This window comes from Acomys russatus, chromosome 11 (genome assembly GCF_903995435.1).
Source record: "Acomys russatus chromosome 11, mAcoRus1.1, whole genome shotgun sequence".
NCBI lineage: Eukaryota > Metazoa > Chordata > Mammalia > Rodentia > Muridae > Acomys > Acomys russatus.
Window position 1 is genome coordinate 58,415,545 of NC_067147.1, and position 23,150 is coordinate 58,438,694.

Here is a 23,150-nt window from a genome sequence, read left to right on the forward strand (position 1 = left end):
GATCCGCCTGCCTCTGCCTCCCGAGTGCTGGGATTAAAGGCGTGTGCCACCACGCCCGGCCTGTGGTGCGCACTTTTAATGCCAGCACTCGGGAGGCAGAGGCAGAGGCAGGTGATCTCTGCGATTTTTGACTAGAAAATCTACAGAATGAGTTCCAGACCAGCTGAGCTGCAAAGTAAGACTGTCTCAAAAATAAATAAAAATATTGCCTGTCTATCAGTTTTTTTAAAAAAAGGTTTATTTATCTTATATACAAGTGGTCTATCTGGAGGTCACCTGCTGCCAGAAGAGGGCATCAGATCTCATTATAGATGGTTGTGAGCCACCAGGTGGATGCTGGGAATTGAACTCAGGACCACCAGAGGGGAGCAGTCAGTGCTCTTAACCTCTGAGCCATCTCTTCAGCCCATCTATAACTTTTCAACCAGAAAAAGTGGTTAAAAGATGAGTCAAAGGGTGGCGCGTGGTGGCTCACGCCTTTAATCCCAACACTCGGGAGGCAGAGCACTGTGGGGTACACAGGCGGATCACTGTGAGGGTGAAGCCAGCCTGGTCTACAAAGTGATTCCAGAATAGCCAAGGCTATACAGAGAAACACTGTCTCAAAAAAAAAAAAACAAAAAACAAAAAACAAAAACAAAACAAAACAAAAAAGTAGTCAAATTTTTACAGAAAAGACAAAAGGCTTGCAAAACCCTGGACAGGATCAGATAAAGCAAGGGGTGGGAACGGCTAGAGTGTGGAGCTTGGCCTCACCGAGTCAGAACTGAATGTATGCTAAACCCAGCGTAACCAAAACCTGTGTGGGAAGCAAACCAGCAAAGCCCGATTCATAGGGAAGATCCAGTCCACTCCCTACAAAACCTGCTAGTGACGTCAGCAGGAAGTCTCTCAGTTCACACCCTGGACCTGGAGACACCTTAGGATACGGCAGGAAAGAGCAGGGCGAGGCAACCAGTCTCGGTCACTCCTGCGGCCCTGAGCAGCCGGGGCCTGTGTGGAGCTGTGGAAACCCACACAACCACACACTCTGTGAGTGGGCTCATGTTTCCAGGTCTAGAGCAGCACAGATTACTACAGCTCTACGACAGAGTGCCAGTGCAGACAGGAAAGGCCTCGGAGACTGGGCTGCAGCAGACAAGCTGTGTGTGGCTCTGAGGAGGCAGGCAACGCCGCTGAGGCTTGCTGTGCAGAGACCCAGGCCAACACAGGGCAGCCTGTCTGCAGTCCATCCGGACAGTCCATCTGTCTGCAAGGTAACCTATGGGAACTGACAGGTATCTTAACGAGTGGCTCACACCACAGCTGGAGGAATGACCCAGGAGAACGGGTGTGGTGGGGCACCAATGTCACCCTAGCGCTGCGGAGGAGGAGCAGAGGGACCAGGAGCCCAAGGGCCAGCCTCAGTCATAGTGAGGTCACAGCCTGCCATGGGAGTGCAGCAGCCAATGGAAGAGCCACTGGGAAAGACCAACCACAGAGCAAATGGCCAAGGGGGAGGGGGATAGGCTCGCGATCAGCACACACCTTCATCCCAGGGAAGGGGTGGGAGGGGAGAAAGAACCCTTGGATCTCCCACGTGAAGGTGCTGGCACCTCCTGTGTAGTTGGCTCTCTACTTCCATCCTGTGATCCTGGGGCCTGAACCCGCTAGGGCCCAATCTCTCATTTTAAACTCTGAGAAGCAGACTGAGTGGGAGAGGAAACATCTTTCCAGGAAACTGCTCCTCTAGCAAGCAGAAGCCAGGGGGAAGCAAAAAGTGGCAGCTGACTGGAGCTCGCCTCTCTTCACAAAGGCGAGCTTCACCCGAACCAGCAGGCTAGCTAGCCGGCCTGTTTCTTGTGACTCACAGGCGGGAAGTGTGCCCTTCGGTGAGGGAAAACAGTACCTTTTCCAACCCAGCCAAGCGCTGGAAGGGACAGATGGCTGACCTCACTCTTACCACAACTCAAGTAAACTGACCTCTCAGACACTCCCATGTTCCCTTAGCCTGAGTGGATTTTTCTTTTGTGTTTTGGCAGGGCTTTGCTACACAGCCTAGGTTGGGCTTGTACTCATCATTCTCCCATGTCAGTCCTAAGTGTGGCGGTTACCGATGTGGGCCACCGTGCCTGGCCTAAGTCCCTATCTTTGAAGGAAGCCAGGAACCCCAACCTGAGAGCCAGCAAGGAGCACCACCTTCCGACATTTTCTAGCCCTGGTAAACTGTCTCTGCCCCCATCTACTCGCTCTATGTCTCTGGAGGCTTCAGCAGACAGAGAGGGAGCCAAGGCAATCTTGAGGTCTCAGGGGGAGGAAAACCCCAAAGAAACTGAAGCAGGAAGCCAGCACAGGGCCAGTGTGTAACCGGAGGCCGCAGGCCAGCACAGCTGCCCCAGAAAATCACAGGTAAGTGAGTGTCCAGGCTCATGGCAGTGAGGACTGCTTTGGAAGGCTTGGGATGGAGGCCAGCGTTTCGGTGTCTTCCTAAAGCAGGGCTTGCCTCAGCTCTCACCTCCCGCTGTGGCACCAAGGAAGGCCCTCTCATGCAAGCACCCCTCTCTACTCAGTCTGGGGGGCGGGGTCATAAGGCAATGAGCTCAGTAAACGCTTAGACTTCGGAGAAATGAAGGCCCTGGCCTCAGAAGTCCTCCCTTCAGGTTGAAGAGCAACAAAAAGCCCAGCCCCCTCAACTATGACAGGCAACCTGAACCTCTGAAAAAAAGGCCTTAAAAACATCACGTTTGCTCTCCCCTCAGTCCCACACAATGTCCCTAAAGAGGCCACTGCTTTGGGCACTGGGTGTCGCTGGCCCATGCTTGGGATGCAGGGGTGCAAGGGCTCAGACTTGGAGGCTTGAGCTGTTTAGTTACAGCCTATTCCAAAGAGCTGAGGGGTGAATCCAGGCCTGGTGGTACACCTGCAAGCTCAGCACCTGCGGCAGCAACAATGCTTGGAATTCCAGCCCAGCCAGGCCTACACAACAAGATCCTGTATCAAGAAACAAAACATAGCCAAAAACGGCTCCGGCTGAAGCCTACTGGTAGGGAGAGCACTTGCCCAGGCACATGTGAGGCCCAGGGTCCAATCCTAAGCACCACAGAACAGAAGCCAAAACAAACCAAAGAGAGCAATCCTATGGAACCCTAGGGGGCTTCAGTCAAAGCCACGTGCAGCAAGCTAGGTTTTCCACATGAGCATGTCCTGGGCAACAGGAGATGGAAGGCACACACTCAACATCAACACCGCTCCACTCCATTAGAACAGACCTGAGAATCAAGAGCACCTCATTCCCTCAGGGCTCAGACCAGAGCCTAAAGAAATACCAGCAGTCACAGCCAAGTAAGGAAGCCCCTCCTGTCACTGAGTGGAGGTGAAGAAATGGAGGTCTCAAGGCTCCCCGGGCTTTGGGGATAAACATCCTTACCTGCCAGCTTCAAACGCCAGTCCTCCACTGAGACCCAAACTACATTCCGAGTCAGACCCGCTCTCAGTGTGTTTTCCAAAGCCGTTAGTAACGCCTGCCAAGGACACACAGCATGAGGCCGGAGTGAAGAAGCCCCCCCCCACACTTCCCTGTCTCAGGGGACTGGAGTGGGTGGGTGGTTTCCCTCCCCTGTAAGGAGCGCATTTTAGGGGGCATAAAAAAAGATGAAGTCAAAAAAAAAAAAAAAAAAAAGATGAAGTCAGCACACACTTGACCACACTGAGGAAAAAGAAAAGGCTTCTCTACCCAGGCAGGCTCACAAGCCCCTCAATTATCAGGGAGTTCCCTCCCCAAGCTCTGGAGAAGCCACCTGCCTCCCCTCTTCTGATAAGCACTCCTAAGCCCTCCCATCCCAGCTGGCAACAGTGGCTTCCTTCTTCAGAAAAGATGGCAGGAGAAGCTAAGACAGGGTAAGGCTCAGTGTCAGCCACACCCAGTGCTGTCTCCAAGAGCTGGTGAGCTGAAGAGGGCAGACTTTGGGGACTATGGCAGTCCAGAGCATAGCTGAATGGAGCATTAGAACCCCACCCTCCCCACCCCGTGAAGTGGAGGAAGCTGTTTGGTGGGAGCCTGGTTGGGGCAGCGAGGGCGGTTTCATCCTGGGCTCACCTTGCTGCGAAGGCTTCCTTTTCCCTGTCTACTGATTTCCTGCCTCCAGAGTCCTACAGCTCTGACCACTGAACCAAGTCTTAACCAAGTCTTAACAGTGGACCAGAGACACTGTGAGGCCAGCCACACGTGCCTGAGCCAGAATGTGTGTTTCCTATCCTGGCCCTTCCTCTAAGATGATGACCTCAAAGGGAGTCAAGAGCTCAACTGTGCCTTCCCAGCAAAAGGTCAGCGCCTGCTTTCTGAGCTCCAACTAAGGCGCCTTTGCTGCTCTGAGGACATGAAAGCGCGCGCTTCTCTGTCCTTCTGGAATCTCTGTCCCCTAAACACAAACAGCTCAGACCTTCAACTCCTTCGCTCTCTGATCTTTACTCCAATGTCCCCTTCCCTGGCCACTTGTCACACCTCCCGGCACTATGCCCTCTTCTCTGACGGTTTACTCTGTGTTTTACGACTGTCTCCAAAGCTTCTAGTACAAGAAACCTCATTTGCCTTTGGTCTATCTCTCCCTTAAGAGAGATTCTCATGGCTTGTTCAGTAATTTTCCTCCAGTGCCCAAGACAGTGTCTGATAAAAATATCTTGAGCAAACTGAAGGTAGAAACATTAAGTCCCCTTCCCTCGAGGCCTGAGAAAGCCCAGGATATAATCTGGCCCTTTGAAAACACCTACTCCAAGCCTGTTTCTTTCCTCACAGGGGCCACTACAGATGGCTGACAGGGGACGGTGGCCTCTGGCAAGGCAAAGCAGCAAAGCCGATGGGAACTAGCAAAAGAAGTCACAGGCAGCGTCACCTGTCTCTTCCTCCCCTTCGCTGTCACTGCAGCTCCTGCTCCTTGGCCGCTTCCTGGAGTAGTGCTCGTCCTCCGCGCTGGCTGCAGAGGCAGGGGAGTCGGCCAAGCCCAGGTCCTCGCCGTTCTCCGGGCTCCCGTCTGGAGTCCTCCGTAGCTTAGCTCCATTCTCAGCCTTCTTGAAGAGGATGGCTGCAGGGCGGCCTGCACTGCTGAGAGGGGTGCCAGGGGGGCTGTCAGGGTTTGTGAGAGACAGTCTATCGATGCCATTGTCACTAAGCAAGCACTGCAGGGGCTCGCTCCCCAGCTGCAGGGCTGGCGTTTCTGAGAGCTCATCATCTTCCACCTTGCGGGACTTTGGGAAGCGGACTGCTGGTTTGCTGTCACTGATGGGTTTCAGGGTGGGGGGATCTGGAGGAGAGTCCTGTTCGGACAAGGAAGGTGCAGGCCCAGTGGGTTCCAGGGTTGGTGGGGCGGGCAATTTGGAATCATCTGTTAGAGAAAAAGAGAACCTGCTTGAACATTCTAGAAACGGTCTGCTCCTATGAGCCAGATACAGACTCTGATAAGCAAGAGCCAAAAGCACGGGCTGTTCCATGGCTTTGACGCCTCGTAGGCCTTAAATCTGAGCGAAAACTTAATAGCTTTTTTTTTTCCTTTTGGTTTTTTCGTGACAGGGTTTCTCTATGTAGCCTTGGCTGTCCTGGACTCGCTTTGTAGATCAGGCTGGCCTCGAACTCACCACCTGCCACCTCTCTAAGTGCTGGGATTACAGGCGCGTGCCACCACACCGGCTTACTTAATAGTTCTTAATCCTTGCTGTGTGCTGTGACCCTTTAATGCAGTTCATGTTATAGTGATTCCCAACCATTAAATTATTTTTGTTACTTCATAATTTTAATTTTGCTACTGTTATGGATCATAATGTAAATATCTTTGGAGATAGAGGTTTGCCAAAGGGGCAGCAACTCACAGGTTGAGACCCACTGAACCAGGAAGTTCTGTGAGAATTCTAAGCCTAGGATACAGTCCAGACCAAACGAAGGCAGATCACCGAGAGACGATGGATGTATTGCACAGAGCTTATAAGGTAAGCCTCACAATGTGTGTTGCAAATGTCACTCAGGCCTTAGAAAGCCACCTGTGCAGTCACTAATTAGGTGAGGTTTCAGCTTGCCAGACTGGAGGATTCCGTTTCTCACAGGATGTCAGTGTTTTCTCTTTCTCACCTGTCCTGGGTTCTGTCTTGTGAGGGCACGCGGCAGGCAGAAAGTGATTGCAGACATAGGGAACCCAGGCCAAGCACATTAAGTCAGCAGCTCGCAAACAAGTGTGCTCCACTTGACACTTCACAAGCCGCAGCCCAGATCTCCATAGGGACCTCTGCGACTTGATCGTGAGGACCCTCTGGGCAATGCTGGGCAACAGGTCCACTGAGCACGACCCTGCCCTGCCACAGGCAAGGAGTGTGACTCAAGTGACACACTGACTGCCATCTCAGAGTATGAAGAGACACAATGGTCACGTGGCCTTCTGATGTCATGCGGCTTCTCTAGCATGCCTCTGATCTACGATAAAACAGGCCAGTATCTGCAATTTCAGCCTTACAAAACCCATGTTTAAACTAGGTGAGTGAGCAGGGCGTGGTGGTGCACGCCTTTAATCCCAGCACTCAGGAGGCAGAGGCAGGTGGATCGCTGTGAGTTCGAGGCCAGCCTGGTCTACAGAGTGAGTCCAGGACAGCCAAGGCTACACAGGGAAACCCTGTCTCGAAAAACCAAAAAAAAAAAAAAAAAAAAAAAGGACGAGGAGACACGGGAAGCGGCTCAGCTCATGAAGGGCACCTGGGTTCTGAGACCCGCCTCCTCAGTCAGTAGGGAGGGGGTGCTCAAAAAGCTTCCCAGGCATCTCTAATAAACCGTTGGCTGTCAATGCTGCTTCCACTTGAGAAGCCACCTGCTTAAATCAGTGAGGCCTTTTCCTGGGATGGGCCTACAGCCTTGGCCAGCTGGGATTCAAACCAAGAGTCCGTGCCACAAGAAGGGGCTCACTTCTCTGCGTGTCCTCCCACATGCAGTGTAAGCTGCTCTCGGAGCTTCTCCACAGAGCAGCAGAGTAAGCTGACTTAGCCGGGCATGCCATGCAGCTGTATCAGCTGCAAAGCCGCCTAGAACGAAGCTCCTGGGCTCCAGCACCCTATTTCTCCGAACCTCTCACAGTCCTGCAACTGGCCACGCTGGACCGTCTGGGTCCCCTGGGAACACAGACAATACAAGAGCCAATGTCTACTCTGACAAATCCATTTCGTTTTCTACTGATTGCAAAATATTTGTAAAAGCATCTCAATTGTTATGAGGAGAGACCCCAGGGGCTTTGCTAACCTGCAAAGTCAGATGGACACGCAGGGAAAGATACTCTCAAGCTATTTTAGCCCGTTACTCCTCCTGGCTCCCTACCCGCCCTGGCAGCCTGCCTGCCAGTCTGTGGTCTCTCACCTCGGTCCCTGTCGTCCTCTGGCTCCTCGTGCAAGGCCTGCCCCAGCACAATTGCATCCCCGCGAGGTCCTGCTGGCAGCTCCCCATTGGGCACGGTCTTGTTCAGTGACAGCAGCTGTGCTGGCGGCGGCGGTGGCTGTGCTAGCTTTTGCCGAAGAGCATTGATCTCCCTGCGCAGCATGCGGACACGACGGGTGCGGGCCCCGCTGGACCGCATGGCGCTCACCAGGTCCAGTTTCTCCAACAGCTCCTTCAGCTGCACTTCCGGGGACAGATGGGCCCGGTTCTCTGGGATGAGGATGTTGTCCACTGCCAGGGAGAAGAGAGGACAGAAGAGGCTGAAGGACCTGCCCAGCACATGGCCAGTGACTTCCAGCAGGGTCAGCATGGGAGAGATGGGGATGTGGGACACGTCTGTAGGAAGCGAGTCACAGACGGGGCTGTGGCCACCCAGCAGGCATGCAGTGGCTTAGCAACCCTGGCCTGAGCGACTGTGGTGCTCAGAAGTATTCTGCTGTCTGGTCCTCCCATCCCATGCTCTTGGGCTACAGAGCAGGGACCACAGGAGACTCCTGAAGAGGCTTTAGCCTTACAAACACACAGCTCCCCCTTTCCTGCACCAGTTTACCCCTCAGAGTTCCTCCAGCTACTCACACCCTCGGTTCCCAGCCGCGGCTTCGCACCTCTGAGGCCCACCCGAGTCCTGGCCTTTCGGGGCCCCGTTCTTGTGCCCCTCTTCCTGATGCTTCTCCTCCCTACCCATCCAGGCTTCTCACCGTCCTCCCAGGAGAATCGGTAAAAGTCTTCCAATTTGGGTGATTCGGGCAAGTGGGTGCCCCTCTCAGGATCATAGCCGATGCTCTCCGCCTGCCGCCGGGCATGCCGCAGGATGGCCCCTCCCAGGTCCCGTAGGCGGACAGCTGCTCGGTGGAAAATTGTGTCTTTAGCATTATACTTCATGCAGTTGGTAACTATAAGGTTAAAGTCCTCCTCAAACTCCTCCAAGGTGTGGTACAGGTGAGATTCCAGCTTCCGCCTCATAGTAGAAAAATCCATTGGCTTGGATATGAATTCCAGGTAATCTGGAACCTAAACATATAAAACCTGTAGAATGACAATAACCACTGACGAGCCACACAGGCACACCCTGCACTGCTGCTCCCGGCCCCAGCTCTGCTGTGGCCACGGCTGGCTCACCGAGAGCCTCGGGGCCTGGTCCACCCAGACCGACAGCAAGTCTGCTCGCCTGCCCGACAGCACCCCACCCTCAGTTCTGGATGGCCTGTGGCCCAGCCCCTTCCTTGGCCTACTCCGCGGCTGTTTCCAGGGCAGGCTCGCTACGTGGAGGGGTGACTTGCCTCACTCAGGTTGACGGGCTCGGCAAAGATGTGCGCAGGGTCCTTCTCCTGCAGCAGGTCCAGAGTCGTCCTCAGCAGAACGGTGAACGGCATCAGCTCCAGCTCCATGGCAGCCTGCTGCACTTTGACCTGGAAAGAGGGCAGGCGTGATCACAGTGCCTCCACAAAGAGGCACTCCATCTCTTTAACCTGACTGTCATCAATCCTGTGGAACAAATCTTCACAAGGAATGAGGCTGACCACCGCCACCCCGAGGAAGACACAAACAGTGCTGACTTCATGTGGGCTTCACCCATACAAGGGACTAAGGCAAGCTCTCCCACATGCTTGCTCACCCATCTGCTCTTCCATCAAGGCACACGGCACTACGGAGCCTACTCACTAGCCTGCAGCCGTGCCCTTACTTTCCAGCCTCCAGAACTGGAAGCCACAGCAACTCAGTCTGTGATCATCTACGAGAGCGGCAGAGAACAGACTAGAACAAACAGCTACTTAAAAAATGTTTCTAAGCCAGGAGCAGTGACGTACACCTTTAATCTCAGCACTCCTCGAGGCAGAGGGCAGAGGCAGGCAGATCTCTGTGAGTTTGAGTCCAGGAAAGCCAGGGCTACACAGAGAGACCCTGTCTTGAAAAACCAAAAACCAAAAAATGAAAGAAAAAAAGGGGGAAAAAGTTTTCTACAAATCAAGAACCATAACAAGACTTATAGAAGTAATAATTATTAATTATAACAACTAGCACTTTTGCCGGTGTGGTGGTGCACACCTTTAACCCCAGCACTCAGGAGGCAGAGGCAGGTGGATCACTGTGAGTTCAAGGCCAGCCTGGTCTACAAAGTGAGTCCAGGACAGTGAAGGCTAACACAGAGAGACCCTGTCTCTAAAAACAACAAAAAAAACAAAAACAACCAAAAACCAATTAGCACTTTTATGGTCCCATACTAGGTCTCAAGTAATGACCTAGGCATTTTTATTTTCAGTTGTGTGTATACATGTGTTGGGAGGTGTCTAAGCATTTTATGTAACATTATAGTGAGTATGCAAGGTATCTACAGAGAGACATTTCACAACAAGGAAGTGGAGACAGAGAGCTCCAGGTCCCATAGCTAACGAGCAGTTAGCAGAGGGCTCCAGTCAGCACCCACAGAGTACGCCTGCCACGAGGTCGCACTGCTCTTCTGTTGGTGATGCAGCAACTGCAGCAGAGATTGATGCCCTCGCCTTACAAATATGGCACATGGAGTTTGGTGACAACATGACTGAGTTACCACAGGTTATCTGGTTGGGAAGCAAACTGAGAAAGCCTTTGAAGCCGGGCCTTACACCAAGCACCCCGAATGTGAGCAGATGTGTGAGCGCCAAGAGCTCTCACTGACAGCATCTGTGTGGGCCCAGGGTGACCAGGGAGCCCAGGCTCGCCCCTCAGGCACCACCTACACAGTTACAGTAGAGCCCTGTACAGTGTTATCTTTTATGAGTGCTCTGACATGAAACACCACAAAGCCGTGAGTGAAACAGATGAGCTCCTGCCTCTTGTCCACATCAACATAAACCTGCCTAGCTACCATGAGCCAGGGCCGCCTCCTCCGCTCAGTTCTCTGAACTAGAGGCAGGAAGACCGTCTATGCTACAGGACCAAGCCTGGTTACAAATTACAGTCTGAGCTGTGGAGATCTTGAGATATCCCCCCAGGCACTCATGCTCAACACACTGAGAGCTGCTCAGACATGGAGGACTCAAGCTGTTGACCTAGAAGAATAGGGCTTGTGCTTACACTGACTGAAAGGGGAAGACAGCTTTAACCCACGCCTGGAAAGCATTCGAGTAGTAGCTGCTATTCTTGGATTAGAGAGAAGAGTTTGGGCTTGTCATCTGTTCAATTAATAATATTTGCTGTGTGCCATGTTCGGAGCGCACCAGCAGACACTCCAGCAGGACAGAGTATCAGCACCACCGTTAATAACAACAGTGACCACCACCTCTCCACCCTGACTATGTGCCAGGCCTGTCCTCAACTTTCTTTTTTAATGATTTTTTTAAAAATGTGCACTGCTGGTCTACCTGCATACATGTCTGTGTGAGGGCATCAAATCCCTTGGAAATGGACTTACAGACAGTTGTGAGTGCTGGCTGGGTGTTGGGAATTGAACTCAGGACCTCCAGAAGAGCAGCCACTACTCTTAACCGCTGAGCCATCTCTCCAGCCCCACTATTCCCAACCTTTACAAACATGAATTAATCCATCTTATAATGTCAGCTCTGCCGTTATCTCTATACTAAAGAGAAGGCAGGTATTCAGGTTCCACAGTTTAATGCTATAGACACAGGAAGTAACAGGGCTAGGCTGGAGACCTGCTCTAGCAATAACATAGGTCAACCCTCTTAACCACGTGCTACGCCACGCCTTCTCAGCCCTGTGGTCGGGGACCTTGAATGTTCTTGAACTGAGAACAGTTTGAGTGACTGCAAGCCCACAACTGCGTAAGGCCCAGGGAGACCCTCAGATTGTCATCTGGCAAGGTCACGTGATGGCCCCAGAAGCTTGTCGAAACATCCAGGTCAGTCTCCCCCCAAAACACATCCAAGCCAGAAACTCCAGTCATGGGCTCAGCTTGTGGGACTACGTGAAGCACAGAGGTGGGCGGCAGTGTCTCCCCCTCCCCTAACACCAAGCGAGCAGAGCATGGCGGAGAAGGCCGCCAGCCCTCACACCGTCAGCTCACCTGCTCGCGCTTCAGCTTTTCCCTCTTGCGGATGAGCTCGATGAGCAGCCGCGCCCGCTCTAGGTCGTGCCTCAGTTTCTGCCAGTACTTCAGCTCCTCCTTCACCGCGCTGGTCTTCTCATCCTGCTCCCGCTGGACAAGGCAAGCACACGGGGGCTGTGGCCTCCTCCACTGGGAACCCTGCCCTCCAGCTCCCCTCCACCACCCCCCATGGCCTTTCTTCCAAGCTCCTTAAGCGATGCTCAGGAGCACACAGGGAAGAGTCACGTCAGATGGCTTCCCGGCCCCAGGGACGCCGCTGCCGGCTATGGCCCTCCGAGCTGGGGAAAACTAGTCCGACTGGGGGTGGAAATTAGTGCACCCCAGAGCTTTTTGCCTTGGCTAGAAAACAGAGTGAAGTTGTACTCGTGGTAGCTCGTGGTTTAGAAATATTTTGGTAAAACAGTGAGAATCAGTGAATCCTGGGCTGGAGAAATGTTCAGTGCTCCAGAGTGGGTGGTGCTCTCTAGTCAACAGGAGAATCCGTCTCTAGTCTCTACAGGCACCTGCACTCCTGTAAACACACGCACACACGCATGTATGCACGCACACACTTAAAAAATTTTTTAAAATGGATTTAAAAAAAAAAAAACAAGCCAAGCATGGTAGCACGGACCTGTAATCCCAGCACTTGGGAGACAGAGACAGGGGGATCTCTGTGAGTTCGAGGCCAACCTGGTCTACGAAACAAGTCGAGGACAGCCCAGGGCTGCACAGAAAAACCCTGTCTCAGGGAAAAAAAAAAAAAAAAATCAGAGAATCCTGTTCTGGAAGAGGTCACTGTTGCTGAGGGAAGGAGCACCCTCCTCTGGCCTCTGAGGTACATGTTCTCAGGTGTGTACAGTCTCACACACTCACACACACACACACACACACACACACACACACACACAGAGAACAAGAAGAGATCAGCACAGGGTACAGTTGAGGGTGTGTGTGGGGGGAAAAGGTTGTAAAGGATGTCATGGAGCTCTGTGGACACAGTGATCCACACTGTCAAATGTAGGACAATGTGAGGTGACAATCTGAGGGAAGACTTGCTGGGAAGAGCTTGCTGATGCTGCAGAGACTTCAGGGAAGCAGAGGTCCAAGAGTTCAGACTCAGAGACTGAGAAGCTGGTGACTCCGGAACTTAAGAGATGACATGCAGACAGGACCCAGCGGCCGGGCCACGTGAAGCTTGTGCTTCTCCGCAGCGGTGAGGGGACCCAGGGACGGGTGGGAGGAGCAGGCGGGAGGGAAGGACGGGTGATCTGGACAACAGGAAGGCAGCTAGGAGCAGGAACCCCCTGCAGTGACTGCATAGGCTGCAAACTGCAGGTCAGACCATCAATTGTATATTTACTATGCAATGTTTGAGGGCAAAGGGCAGCTGCTCTTGGTTTACGGTTGGGCCGCTCTGCTCTCGTCCAGCCCATCCCTTCTGTGACATCACTGGGCTGGCTCTTCCCTGTCTTGGAGTTTATCCTCAAGTCCAGCCTTGTAGTGACACATTTTTAAAAAATTTCTATTAGCCTCAAAGAGTCTAAACTTTTAACAGACTCTATAGCTCAGTTAATATGCTTTGATATAATTTAAGACCATGGGCTGGATCTGCTGCCCTACTGTGTGCTCAGCCTATTTAAGTTTAACTGCCTTTTGGAAACTAGTGTAATCAGCCCTGCTGACCTTGGGTTTCCTGTGCAATTATCTTTACCACCTTAGCAAAGCGTTCATCTTGTTACGTTCTCTCCCGTGTCTCTGGCCCAACCTAGTGTGTGTGCATGTCTGTGTTGTGATAGTTACTTGGTGAAAGCACTCAACAGGTTAGAAGCGACCTTAAAACAAATGTCCACCATAAAATTTTAAAACAGCATGTTTGTTAAGGTCTGTTTGCAGTATTGAGTGTTTCTGGGTCAGGTTAAAAATGACTTCTTCCTTGTAAAACTGTCAACAGTGTCTGTAAGGAACCCCTCGTTCGGGCCGGAGAGATGGGGCAGCACTTAAGAGTGCTGGCTGCGGCCGGCAGTGGCTCACGCCTTTAATCCTAGCACTTGAGAGGCAGAGGCAGATGGCTCTATCTCTTCGAGTTGGAGGCCAGCCTGGTCTACAAAGTGAGCCGAAGACAGGCTACACAGAGAGACTCTGTCTCGAAAAAACAAACAAACAAACAAAAAACAAAAAGTACTGGCTGCTCTTGCAGAGGACCAGGGTTCAGTTCCCAGCCACCACATGGTAGCTAACGACCATTTGTAACTGCAGTTCCAGCCCATCCAACGCCCTCCTCTGGCCTCTGTGCCTACCTGCTCAGCGTTTCTCTGTGACTGTAAGTGGGGGTGCAGGCGCCTGATGAGGGGGACCCCGTTGCGAGCCTGCCGTTTCAGTAGCCAGTAGTTGTGGAGCCGCTGCATGAACTGGCTTTTCCTCTGAAAGGAGAGACCACTACAGATCTTGTTCAACCTTGAGTAAAGGCACAGGGGGGAGAGACGGGTCAGTGGGAAGCTCAGGCAACACACAGCAGGGCACCCCACTCAGCTCTCAGTTCACTTCTGAACCTGGGAGAGGAACACAGAAAAGGTGACCAAATGCCTTGCCTGGGGGGTGGGGGTGGGGGTTGAGGAAAGACAGCAGTTAGGCAGCTCAGACTGAGCAGTGTGTTTCACCTGCTTTTCTGGCTTGCCTTGCAGTCCTGATCCTCCAAAGGAGCCCTGTCACAGAAGCCCTACTGCCTGCTGTGAGGTGCTTTCAGTCCAGGTCCTGAGAACCAGGCCCTTGCTCCTGACCCACAGCATCCTCTTGGTAAAGGCAGCAGAAAGGAAACAAGACTTTGAGTAAGCCTTGTGCTGTGTGGCCAGTTTCCTGTCTCTTGTGGCTGAGGATCTCAGCAAACTCTGAGGTAGCCACAACCAAGCTCAAACAAAGTAGGCCAGGCCACTGCTTTCTGCACCCAGATGCAACCCTCTGGGAAACCTGACCTGAGGGGGCATGTGTGGGAGAGGTGGGGTCTCATGCTACCCAGGCTGGCCTGGTACTTAGGATCCTCCTGCCTCAGCCTCCCAAGTAACTGTCATCGTACCCAGCTGACCTCTGGTTTAAAACCTCTTAGCATCCTAAAAAATGCCTAATTTTGAGCCAAAGGGGAAAAGGAGAAAAACAAAAACAAAAACACAAAAAGCCCCAAAACAACGACAAAAATCTAACATGTAAGAGGATAGGATAGAAGCTCTAAGATTGAAACCAACAAAGCCGGCTTAAGATCTGGGTTTACCAGCCGGGCGTGGTGGCGCACACCTTTAATCCCAGCACTCCGGAGGCAGAGGCAGGTGGATCCTTGTGAGTTCGAGGCCAGCCTGGTCTACAAAGTGAGTCTAGGATGGCCAAGGATACAGAGAGAAACCCTGTCTCGAAAAACCAAAAAAAAAAAAAAAAAAAGATCTGGGTTTACGCCAGGTGGTGGTGGCGCACACCTTTAGTCCCAGCACTTGGGAGGCAGAGGCAGGTGGATCTCCATGAGTTCGAGGCCAGCCTGGTCTACAGAGAGTTCCAGGACAGCCAGAGTTGTTACACAGAGAAATCCTGTCTCGAAAAACGGGGAAAAAAAAAAAGATCTGGGTTTACACAGTAACACTTATGGGGGGGAGGGGGACAGGAAAGGATCTCACGGACACCTTCAAGAAGAGCAGCCCTGTCCCCACATCGCATAGTATGGACAGGCTCCTGAGGAGCACACAGGCTGCGGAGACCGCAGCTCCGATGGCAGCCCTGGGGAGGGACCCCCCTCCATGAGCTCTTCACTATGACAATCCGCACCCAAGGTGGGCAGGGCCCAGTGCACCTGCGCTTTCCTCTGCCTTATCTCCTCACCCCACTCCACAGGAGGAGAGCAAGTGTAGCTAATCGAGGTGGGGGGCGGGCACTGCCAGCCACACCTTCTCCATCTCCACTCAGCTGCTCCTGCCCCAAAGCCAAGCTTAAGCTTATCTAGGCCTTTCCCCAGAGGACAGATCCCCACCAGCACCCATGCCAAGCACACCTGCCCACCTGCAGGCCAGCCCCCTCCTTCTGCCTCCTGGCCATGGTGGGGTCAACAGCGTTTGTGCAGGTAGGGGAGGGGTAACAACCACGCAGCCGCAGCAGCAGCAGCAGAGCCACCATTTATTGAGCGCTTACTACCTGCCAGGTGCTGTGCTAAGTATTTGACTCCGGCTGCCTCCTTTACTTTCCAGGAGGCTACCTGGTGAGTTTGCTCACAAACCCAGGCTTGAAGCAGTGAAGCAACTTACCAAAGGTCACAAGGGAATCAGCTGGTGTGTTTGCTCTTAGTCATCTCAAACAGTGGCTGTGACAACCAAAAGCTAGCCCCGGGGCACAGCCACCCTACCAACGGGTAGTAAACACTGACCCAGTTACCTCAAGAGGTAGACCAGCTGTGTCTAGAAGACACACAGAGCTGCAGAAGTTCTGTCCTGATCTTGTTCTGGTACCTTCCCGGCGGCGTGGCAAGTCTGGCTACCTGTTCCCTTCCTAGGACGGATTTCCTACAACCAGCCAGTACTTCTTCATCCCTAACCTTTCTCATCAGGACTCAGGCAGAAGACAGCCTAGCACTCACAGTCCAGAATCTGCCGCTTTCCACCTGGCCCCACGCCTTAGACAGGATGTGGCGTGTAGTAAGTGCTCAATAAACACCTCGCTGAATAAAGAAAGGATGAACAACTTTACCTCCGCGGCTGTGGTCTCTTCATCTGGGAATGTGGGAGAAGGTGCAAGGACGGCATTAGATGAATACTCCAAGGTCCCCTCTTTCTCTAAAGCTGTAGACCTTTTCTTTTCTTTTCTTGGGGGTGGGGAGGTAGGGGGTGGGGGTTTAGGGTGCAGGCAAGGTCTCACCATGCAGCCCTCACTGGCCTGTAGACCAGGATAGACTTGAACTGGGGGTTAAAAGTATGTACCACCACACCCAGCTACTACTGTATATTTCTTAAAGGTATTGGCCCTGAGGTGGGGTCTTCTGGGATGTCTTCCTTGCTAAGCTCCCTGGGCTCCAGTGGCCCCAGCTACTGCACTGACCCCCCACCCCACATACATCCCTCATGAATAAGAAGTCCAGGATCTTTCCCCGGGACAGAGTTTTCTGGAAGGCAGGTGTTAAGGCCTTAGCACAGGCTCCCCATTTGGAATTGGTTTTGGGGGAGCCTGTGTGACAGTCCTTGAGGTTGTCGCAAAGATGAGGCAATGCGAAGGGCACGACCTGCACATACAAAGCCCAGAGATGATAACCATCCAAAAGCACATGGATTAACTGACAGTGAAAAATCAGCCTGTTCACAATGCCATTTAGTGCCACAGTGGTTTGACACACTGTCACCTGTGTTCACAAGCAACTTAAGCCATTTATGTCAATCTGAACCAAAGGTGACACACTACTCTGAGGGCACGGGCAAAACCACAAGGCGGGCCCGAGTTCCAGAGGACAAGCTTAGATTTGGGAGCACCGAGGAGTTGAGACATCTATCAGCCATATTTGGGGAAGAGCTCGCCAAGGTGAAGAACAAACCGAGGATTCCTCAAGAGCCCTTCTGAGGAGCCTCACCTGTAAGAGGGTATCTGCGGGACTGTGACCACAGGCACAGCGATGGAGAGTGTCTCTCGGCCAGCTTCCTCTGGCTCCTTCTTGATCTTCTGCTTTGAGCCCGTCTTATTCTTCTTGGACACCACCTTGAGGGGGCTGCCCGCTCTACCGTGGCCTTCCTGGCCCTCCTCCACGGCTTCTTCCTCTTCCTCCTCCCTGCCGCCCTCTTTCAGCCCATCCTCATCCCCAGCTCCACTGAGGCTCCCGGGTGAGTCGCCCTTTCTCCTGGCAGTGGGGACACTTGGCGAGTGGGCCTCACAATAGGCAGTCTTGCGCACAGTAAAGATGGTGCCGTTGAGGCTGGTTTCTCTCATGGGTTCAATCTTCATGAAGAGCCCGGCTCGCTGTGCGCACGTCACGTGGAAGGCGGTGTAGCAGTTCACTTTATGGCACTGGATGGCTGCACCCAACCCTTTCTGCTTGCAGATGTAGCAGGTCAGTTTCCAGCGGGCTGGCGGGATGTTATCAATGCCCTCGATAGGCTCCAGGAACACGGTGTTGGCGAAGCAGACTTCAGGGATCCAGATGGCACAGACGACGTGGGCCCAGTGGCCGTCACTGGTCTGTTTGAAGGCCCCACCTTTGTTGGGGCATAGGACACAATCCACGGGCCGAGACGGAGACTGCAAGCAGCAGCGGCATAGCCACTGGCCCTCTGGGATATAGGGAACACCGTAGCACTCCTGGTGCACAGCCAAGTTACAGATGTCACAGAAAAGAATGACGTTGCTATTGTGGCACTCGTCATCCAGGCACACGCAGCAGAAGGCATCTTCGTCAATCAGCGACTGCTGAGCCCCACTGCTGCGGCTCTCCAGGTAGGACTCCTTCTCCAGGCGGTCCATCAGCAGCTCGAAGGTGTCTGCCGACACTGAGCTGTACCCGTCTGCTCGGCGCCTCGCGTTTATCATGTCCAGCCAGGCCAGGTCCTCCTCGTCCATGTCATACTCTACCTCGGCATCCAGGTCCTCAGGAGGCTTCTCGATGTAGCGGTAGTAAGCCGCGGGCAGGGGGGGCGCCTCCAGCTGGCTGCCTGTGTCCAGCACACGGAAGCTGGGCTGTGGGAGGTGGAAGGAGGCGCCGGGCGCATGCTTGGAACAGGACTCCTTCTTCTTGCCCTTGGAAGAGGGCTTCTTGGACTTGGCGGGGAGCTGGGGCTGCTCGCTGTTCTCCTTGTTACTGTTGCACTCGGTGATGTCCTGGGCGGTCAGCTCGTCTTCAGTGATGATCTTGAGCGGGTCGTAAATGCTGATACGGTGCAGGCGGCCATCGATGTCGACCTCGACGATCCTCTGCGCTTGGGCATACGTCAAGGTCTCTCGTGTGGGCGAGCACTTAACTCTGTACGGGGACGGGGATCTCCGGCCCTCGGCATTCGGCCGTGACTTTCGGCGAGGCTTCCGCATGGCAGCTAGAAACCCCGAAGACAAACCTAAGGAGAGATGGCCGCAGAAGTAAGAACTGGATAGTTGCTGATACCTGCACCGTTCACCCTTCAGTCTGACCAAGTAGACGCCAAGAGATCTGGCCTGTTTCCTCGGTCTAAACAAAAGCCCTTTAAAGCAGTGGTCCTAGCCGTCACACCTGGGATCCCAGTACTCAGAGAGGCAGAGGCAGGAGGCTCTCTTGTGAGTTCGTAGGTGCTAGGTGACTGAAATTAAATATTTCTCTGCATGTGTGTGTGTGTGTGTGTGTGTGTGTGTATGCCTGTGCGTCTGCCCACTCAAGCACATGTGGAAGCCAGGAGCTGAAGTTAGGTGTCTTCCTCAATCAGGCCTCACCTCACTTTCTGACATACAAATCTATCGCTGAATCTGAAGTCTGGGGTTTCAGTTAGGTTTGGCTGGTCGGCGAGCACCCGGGAACCACCTCTTTCTGTACCCCAACATCGGAGGAGGGTTAGACCCACCTTACACTTGATTTTTAGGTGGTTTCTATGAATCAAACACAGATCCTTCAAGCTTACACAGTAAGCTGTTTACCCACTGAGCCATCTCCCCAGCCCTGAAATTAAACTTAATCCCTGTCATCACTGAGCCCTGTCAGGGTCAGAAATGTAGACTGATCTTTATGGGCCAAAATGAGATCTAACACTAACAAAACATGCGATGCCATGAAACAGGTGGTTATGGGAAAGATGATGGTTATGGATTCAGAAAAGAAGATCCAAGTCAGAAGGATTCTCGAGCTCAAAGCCAGCAACAAAGCAGGACACGCTGTTCACTTGTGTGTTTGTACATATGAGGCAGGGCTGCCCTAGTGCTCAGTATGCAGGGTACTGTGCCCAGCTAAGACCATGGTTTTTTGTTTGTTTTTTAAAAGGGAGGCAAAGAGAATAATGGTGATCGTGAGAATTATCATCCACTTTCAAGCTTTATAAACTAAGGAGGAGGATGATCCCATCAGCGGGTCAGACCATCGCCAGTCCAGTGCTAGGCTGAATGGCACATGCCTTTGATCCTAGCCCTTGGGAGGTGGAGGTAGGTGGGTGGACCTCAGTGACATGGAGGCCAGGTTGGCCTACACAAGGAGTTCCAGGCCAATCAAGGCTACATAATGACAACCTATAAATAATAAATAAATAAGTAAGATTACAGGTCTAAATAGAAACCCTATCTCAGGGTTGGGCGACATGGTGCACGCCTGTAATCCCAGCACTCGGGAGGCAGAGGCTGGTGGCGGATGGATCTCTGTGAGTTCGAGGACAGCCTGGTCTACAAAGAGAGTTCCAGGACAGCCAAGGCTACACACAGAGAAACCCTGTTTTGAAAACCAAAGCAAGGGGGCTGGAGAGATGGCTCAGAGGTTAAGAGGATTAGCTGTTCTTCCAGAGATCTGAGTTCAATTCCCAGCAACCACATGGCATTTCACAACTGTCTATAACTCCTGTTCCAGGGCACCTGGAACCCCCACATGGATACACATGCAGGCAAAACACCAGTGAATATAAAATAAATTTAAAAAAAAGAAAAAACAAAAACAAAAGACTGCTTAGGCCATTTCCAACTGCAAACCTTGCCGCCTTATCTCTTACATTTTAAGGAGCCTGTCTGAGATCTTCACTGGGCGTTGTCTGAGCTGAAGACTCAGGGTACAATGACCTCAGAAATCTCTTTCCCATGGCATTTTTATCTAATCACCCTAAGGAGCAGAGGCAGGAGTTTCCAAGGCCGTCCTTATCAGGGAGACTTTTGAGACATGCTGATGAAAGTTCAGCACATTTTTCTTTTTCATACTTCTCACAACTACCTCAGGAGAGTGTGCAGACATTGTCCTCTCCACTTCAGGCATGAAGAAACAGAAGCTCAGAAAAGTGGGACTCAACCAAAGCCGATGTGAATCCAGACCTCCTGCTCAAGCTGGGAGGCGAAACCCACCAGAGAGATGCCAGGGTCCGTACAAAGACGTTCTGACCACCAAGAAGACTTGATACCCTATTAGCATATAAAGGGGGAGGTGGTCCCCCTCAGGCACAGTCATAGGGGAGGGGAGTAAGGGGAAAGTGGGAGAGAGGGAAGAATGGGAGGATACAAGAGATGGAATAACCATTGAGATGTAAGAAGAATAAATTAATTAAAGAAAAAAAAAGATGTTCTGACCAACCGAGGTTCCAATCTTGGTCCTATACAACCCGGACAAAGTTTGTAATTTCTCTGTGCTTACACATCACTTCAATGAAACAGTGCTGGGTGCAGTGGCACACTTTTACTCAAAGCACTTGGGAGGCAGAGGCAGGCCTATTTCTGTAGAATTGGAGGCCAACCAGATCTGCAGATTTTCAGACCAGCCACAGCACACAAGACTCTCCCTTAAAAAATAAATGTACTGGGCCGGGCGTGGTGGTGCACGCCTTTAATCCTAACACTCAGGAGGCAGAAGCAGGTCTACAAAGCGAGTCCAGGACAGCCAAGGCTACACAAAGAAACCTTGTCTCAAAAAAAATAATAATAATAATTTAAAAAAAAAACAATAATTTTACTGGCTGGGTGTAGTAGTGCACACCTTTAATCCCAGCAATAAGGAAGCAGAGGCAGATGGATCTCTGTGAGTTGAGTTTGAGGCCAGCCTAGTCCAGGAAGACATCCAGGCCAACCAGGGTTCAAGTACAGAGAAACCCCGCCTCAAAAAAACAAAAACAATTTACACAGGACAGAGGAGATGGCTCAGCGGTTGAGGGCACAGGCTGTTCTTCCAGACGATTCCCAGCAACCACACAGCAGCTCATAACTGTCTATACCTCCAGTTCAATGAACACAACACCCTAACAGACATACATGCAGGCAGAGCACCAACCCACATAAAAAAGTTTAAAGTAAATAAATAAATATAAGGGCTGAAAAGATAGCTCAGCAGTTAAGAGGACCTAGGTTTGATTCTCAGCACCCACACTGTGGATCACAACCGTCTATAATGCCAGTTCCAGAGCACTAGAAGCCCTTTTCTGAATTCCCAGAGGAACCAGGCATGTATCAGGCAACATACCCATATAGATAAAAAGAAAAAATTTAACAATTTCAAATAAAGCTGGGCTCAGTGGCTCATGCCTGGAATCCCAGCACTCGGGAGGCAGAGGCAGGCGGATCACTGAGAGTTCGAGGCCAGCCTGGTCTCTACAAAGTGAATCCAGGACAGCCAAGGCTACACAGAGATACCCTACCTCGAAAACCAAACATTTTAAATCAATAAAAGCAGGAGCAAAAACACCTCCTCCTTAAGGAGGATCAGTAAGTTATCCATAGTGAAAAGGCCTTTCAATCCCTAAGTGTGACTTCAACTAATCCGGCTGAGGATCCATTTGGAGCCAAACGAAAAAGAACCATTACAGCAACTCTTTTCAGTTTCCCGAAGCCCTGGGGGGTACACTAGATGGTTTACAAATGTCTCAGAAGCAGACCCAGCCAACAGACACCACTTATGCCCCCAACTCTCCAAAGGCAAGGAGTCTCTGGAGGGGGACCACATACTCCACTACCAACTTGGAAGAGTCTACAGGGCCCCCCTCGACACACTCTGTGGTCTCAGAAGTCGTTTCTCAAGCCACCCCCACACTCCAGTCTCCGTCCCCACTCGGGGCTCCCGCGGTCACGCAGAGCAAACCCATCAAGTTTCGCTTGACTTCTAGGAGCTAACTAGCATCTAGATCAGGGTGTGTGGTTTTTGGCGGGAGTTTCCTCACGTACGCGACTCTTCCCAGACACACGCTCCCTAGTATCCCCAACACCCTCCCTCCAGAGACGTTCTTAGCTGCCCCTGAGCCGCAACCCGAGCACCTCACCCTGGCCCCCCAATGAGGAGTTTTCAACAATTGGACGGAACCTGCCCTGCAAAGAGACTCAAGAGACCAGGTAAGACTCCAGACTAGGTCCCGGCCCCTTTAAAGGGACACCTCTTCCGGTGGAATCTTCACGGGCCCCCTCGAAGGAGAAAGGAGAGAAACATCTCCCCAAAGACCAGAGGGTGAGCGTACCAGACTGACGCCGAATCCGACCCCCACGGAGAAAGCCAGAGCCAGCAAACGAAGTGGGGGGGGGGGGGAGGTGGTAGGAGGAGGGAGACACGAGGGGAGGGGAGAAAACAGAAATGCGAACACTCATTGGTCGCCCCACCTGCCTGTCAAAGAGGAACCCGGGCGCCAAGGGCGGCCCCCCCGAGGGCGGGACGCTCGCCTAGTCTAGCCAATAGGAGAGCACAGGGAGGGCGGGGCTTAGCAGCCCGGCTGCCAGGACCAGGGAGAACCAAGATGGCGGGTGCGGGAGGGGGTCCTCTCTTTGCAGCTCCCCCTCGCGCGCCCTCCGCGGCCGCGTCGCCGCCCTCGCTCCAGGGGAGAGCTCGCGCGCCACCCCCGCGCCCCACCGGGACGCCCCCGTGAGCCCCGGACGCCCCACCCCATCCCGCGCGTGCAGGGCTCCGGTCCGGTCTGCTCCCCCCGCCGCCGCCCCCGGCTCGCTCCGGCCCCCCGCCGCCACCCCCCATTTTACCTAAGCCGCCGGCCGGGCCCCTTCGCTTCGGGGGGCCCCCCTGGGGCCGGGCGGGCCGGGCCACCGAGCAGCTCCGGAGCG

The 23,150-nt window shown here is 52.8% G+C and overlaps 1 protein-coding gene across 1 annotated transcript in view; it reads right to left on the reverse strand.

Moving 5' to 3' along the window:
• The window catches only part of Brpf3 (bromodomain and PHD finger containing 3), a 28,163-nt gene extending 9,617 nt beyond the window's left edge, over nucleotides 1-18,546 (reverse strand). The window contains exons 1-8 of the mRNA XM_051153424.1: nucleotides 17,053-18,546; nucleotides 13,763-13,919; nucleotides 11,442-11,573; nucleotides 8,719-8,847; nucleotides 8,137-8,449; nucleotides 7,361-7,669; nucleotides 4,869-5,357; nucleotides 3,407-3,500 (exon numbers count right to left, since the gene is read on the reverse strand). Of these exons, the coding sequence (XP_051009381.1) occupies nucleotides 3,407-3,500; nucleotides 4,869-5,357; nucleotides 7,361-7,669; nucleotides 8,137-8,449; nucleotides 8,719-8,847; nucleotides 11,442-11,573; nucleotides 13,763-13,919; nucleotides 17,053-18,497 (3,068 nt within the window). The 5' untranslated portion in view covers nucleotides 18,498-18,546. The remainder of the gene's footprint in view (nucleotides 1-3,406; nucleotides 3,501-4,868; nucleotides 5,358-7,360; nucleotides 7,670-8,136; nucleotides 8,450-8,718; nucleotides 8,848-11,441; nucleotides 11,574-13,762; nucleotides 13,920-17,052) is intronic.
• Nucleotides 18,547-23,150: the final 4,604 nt, after the last annotated feature.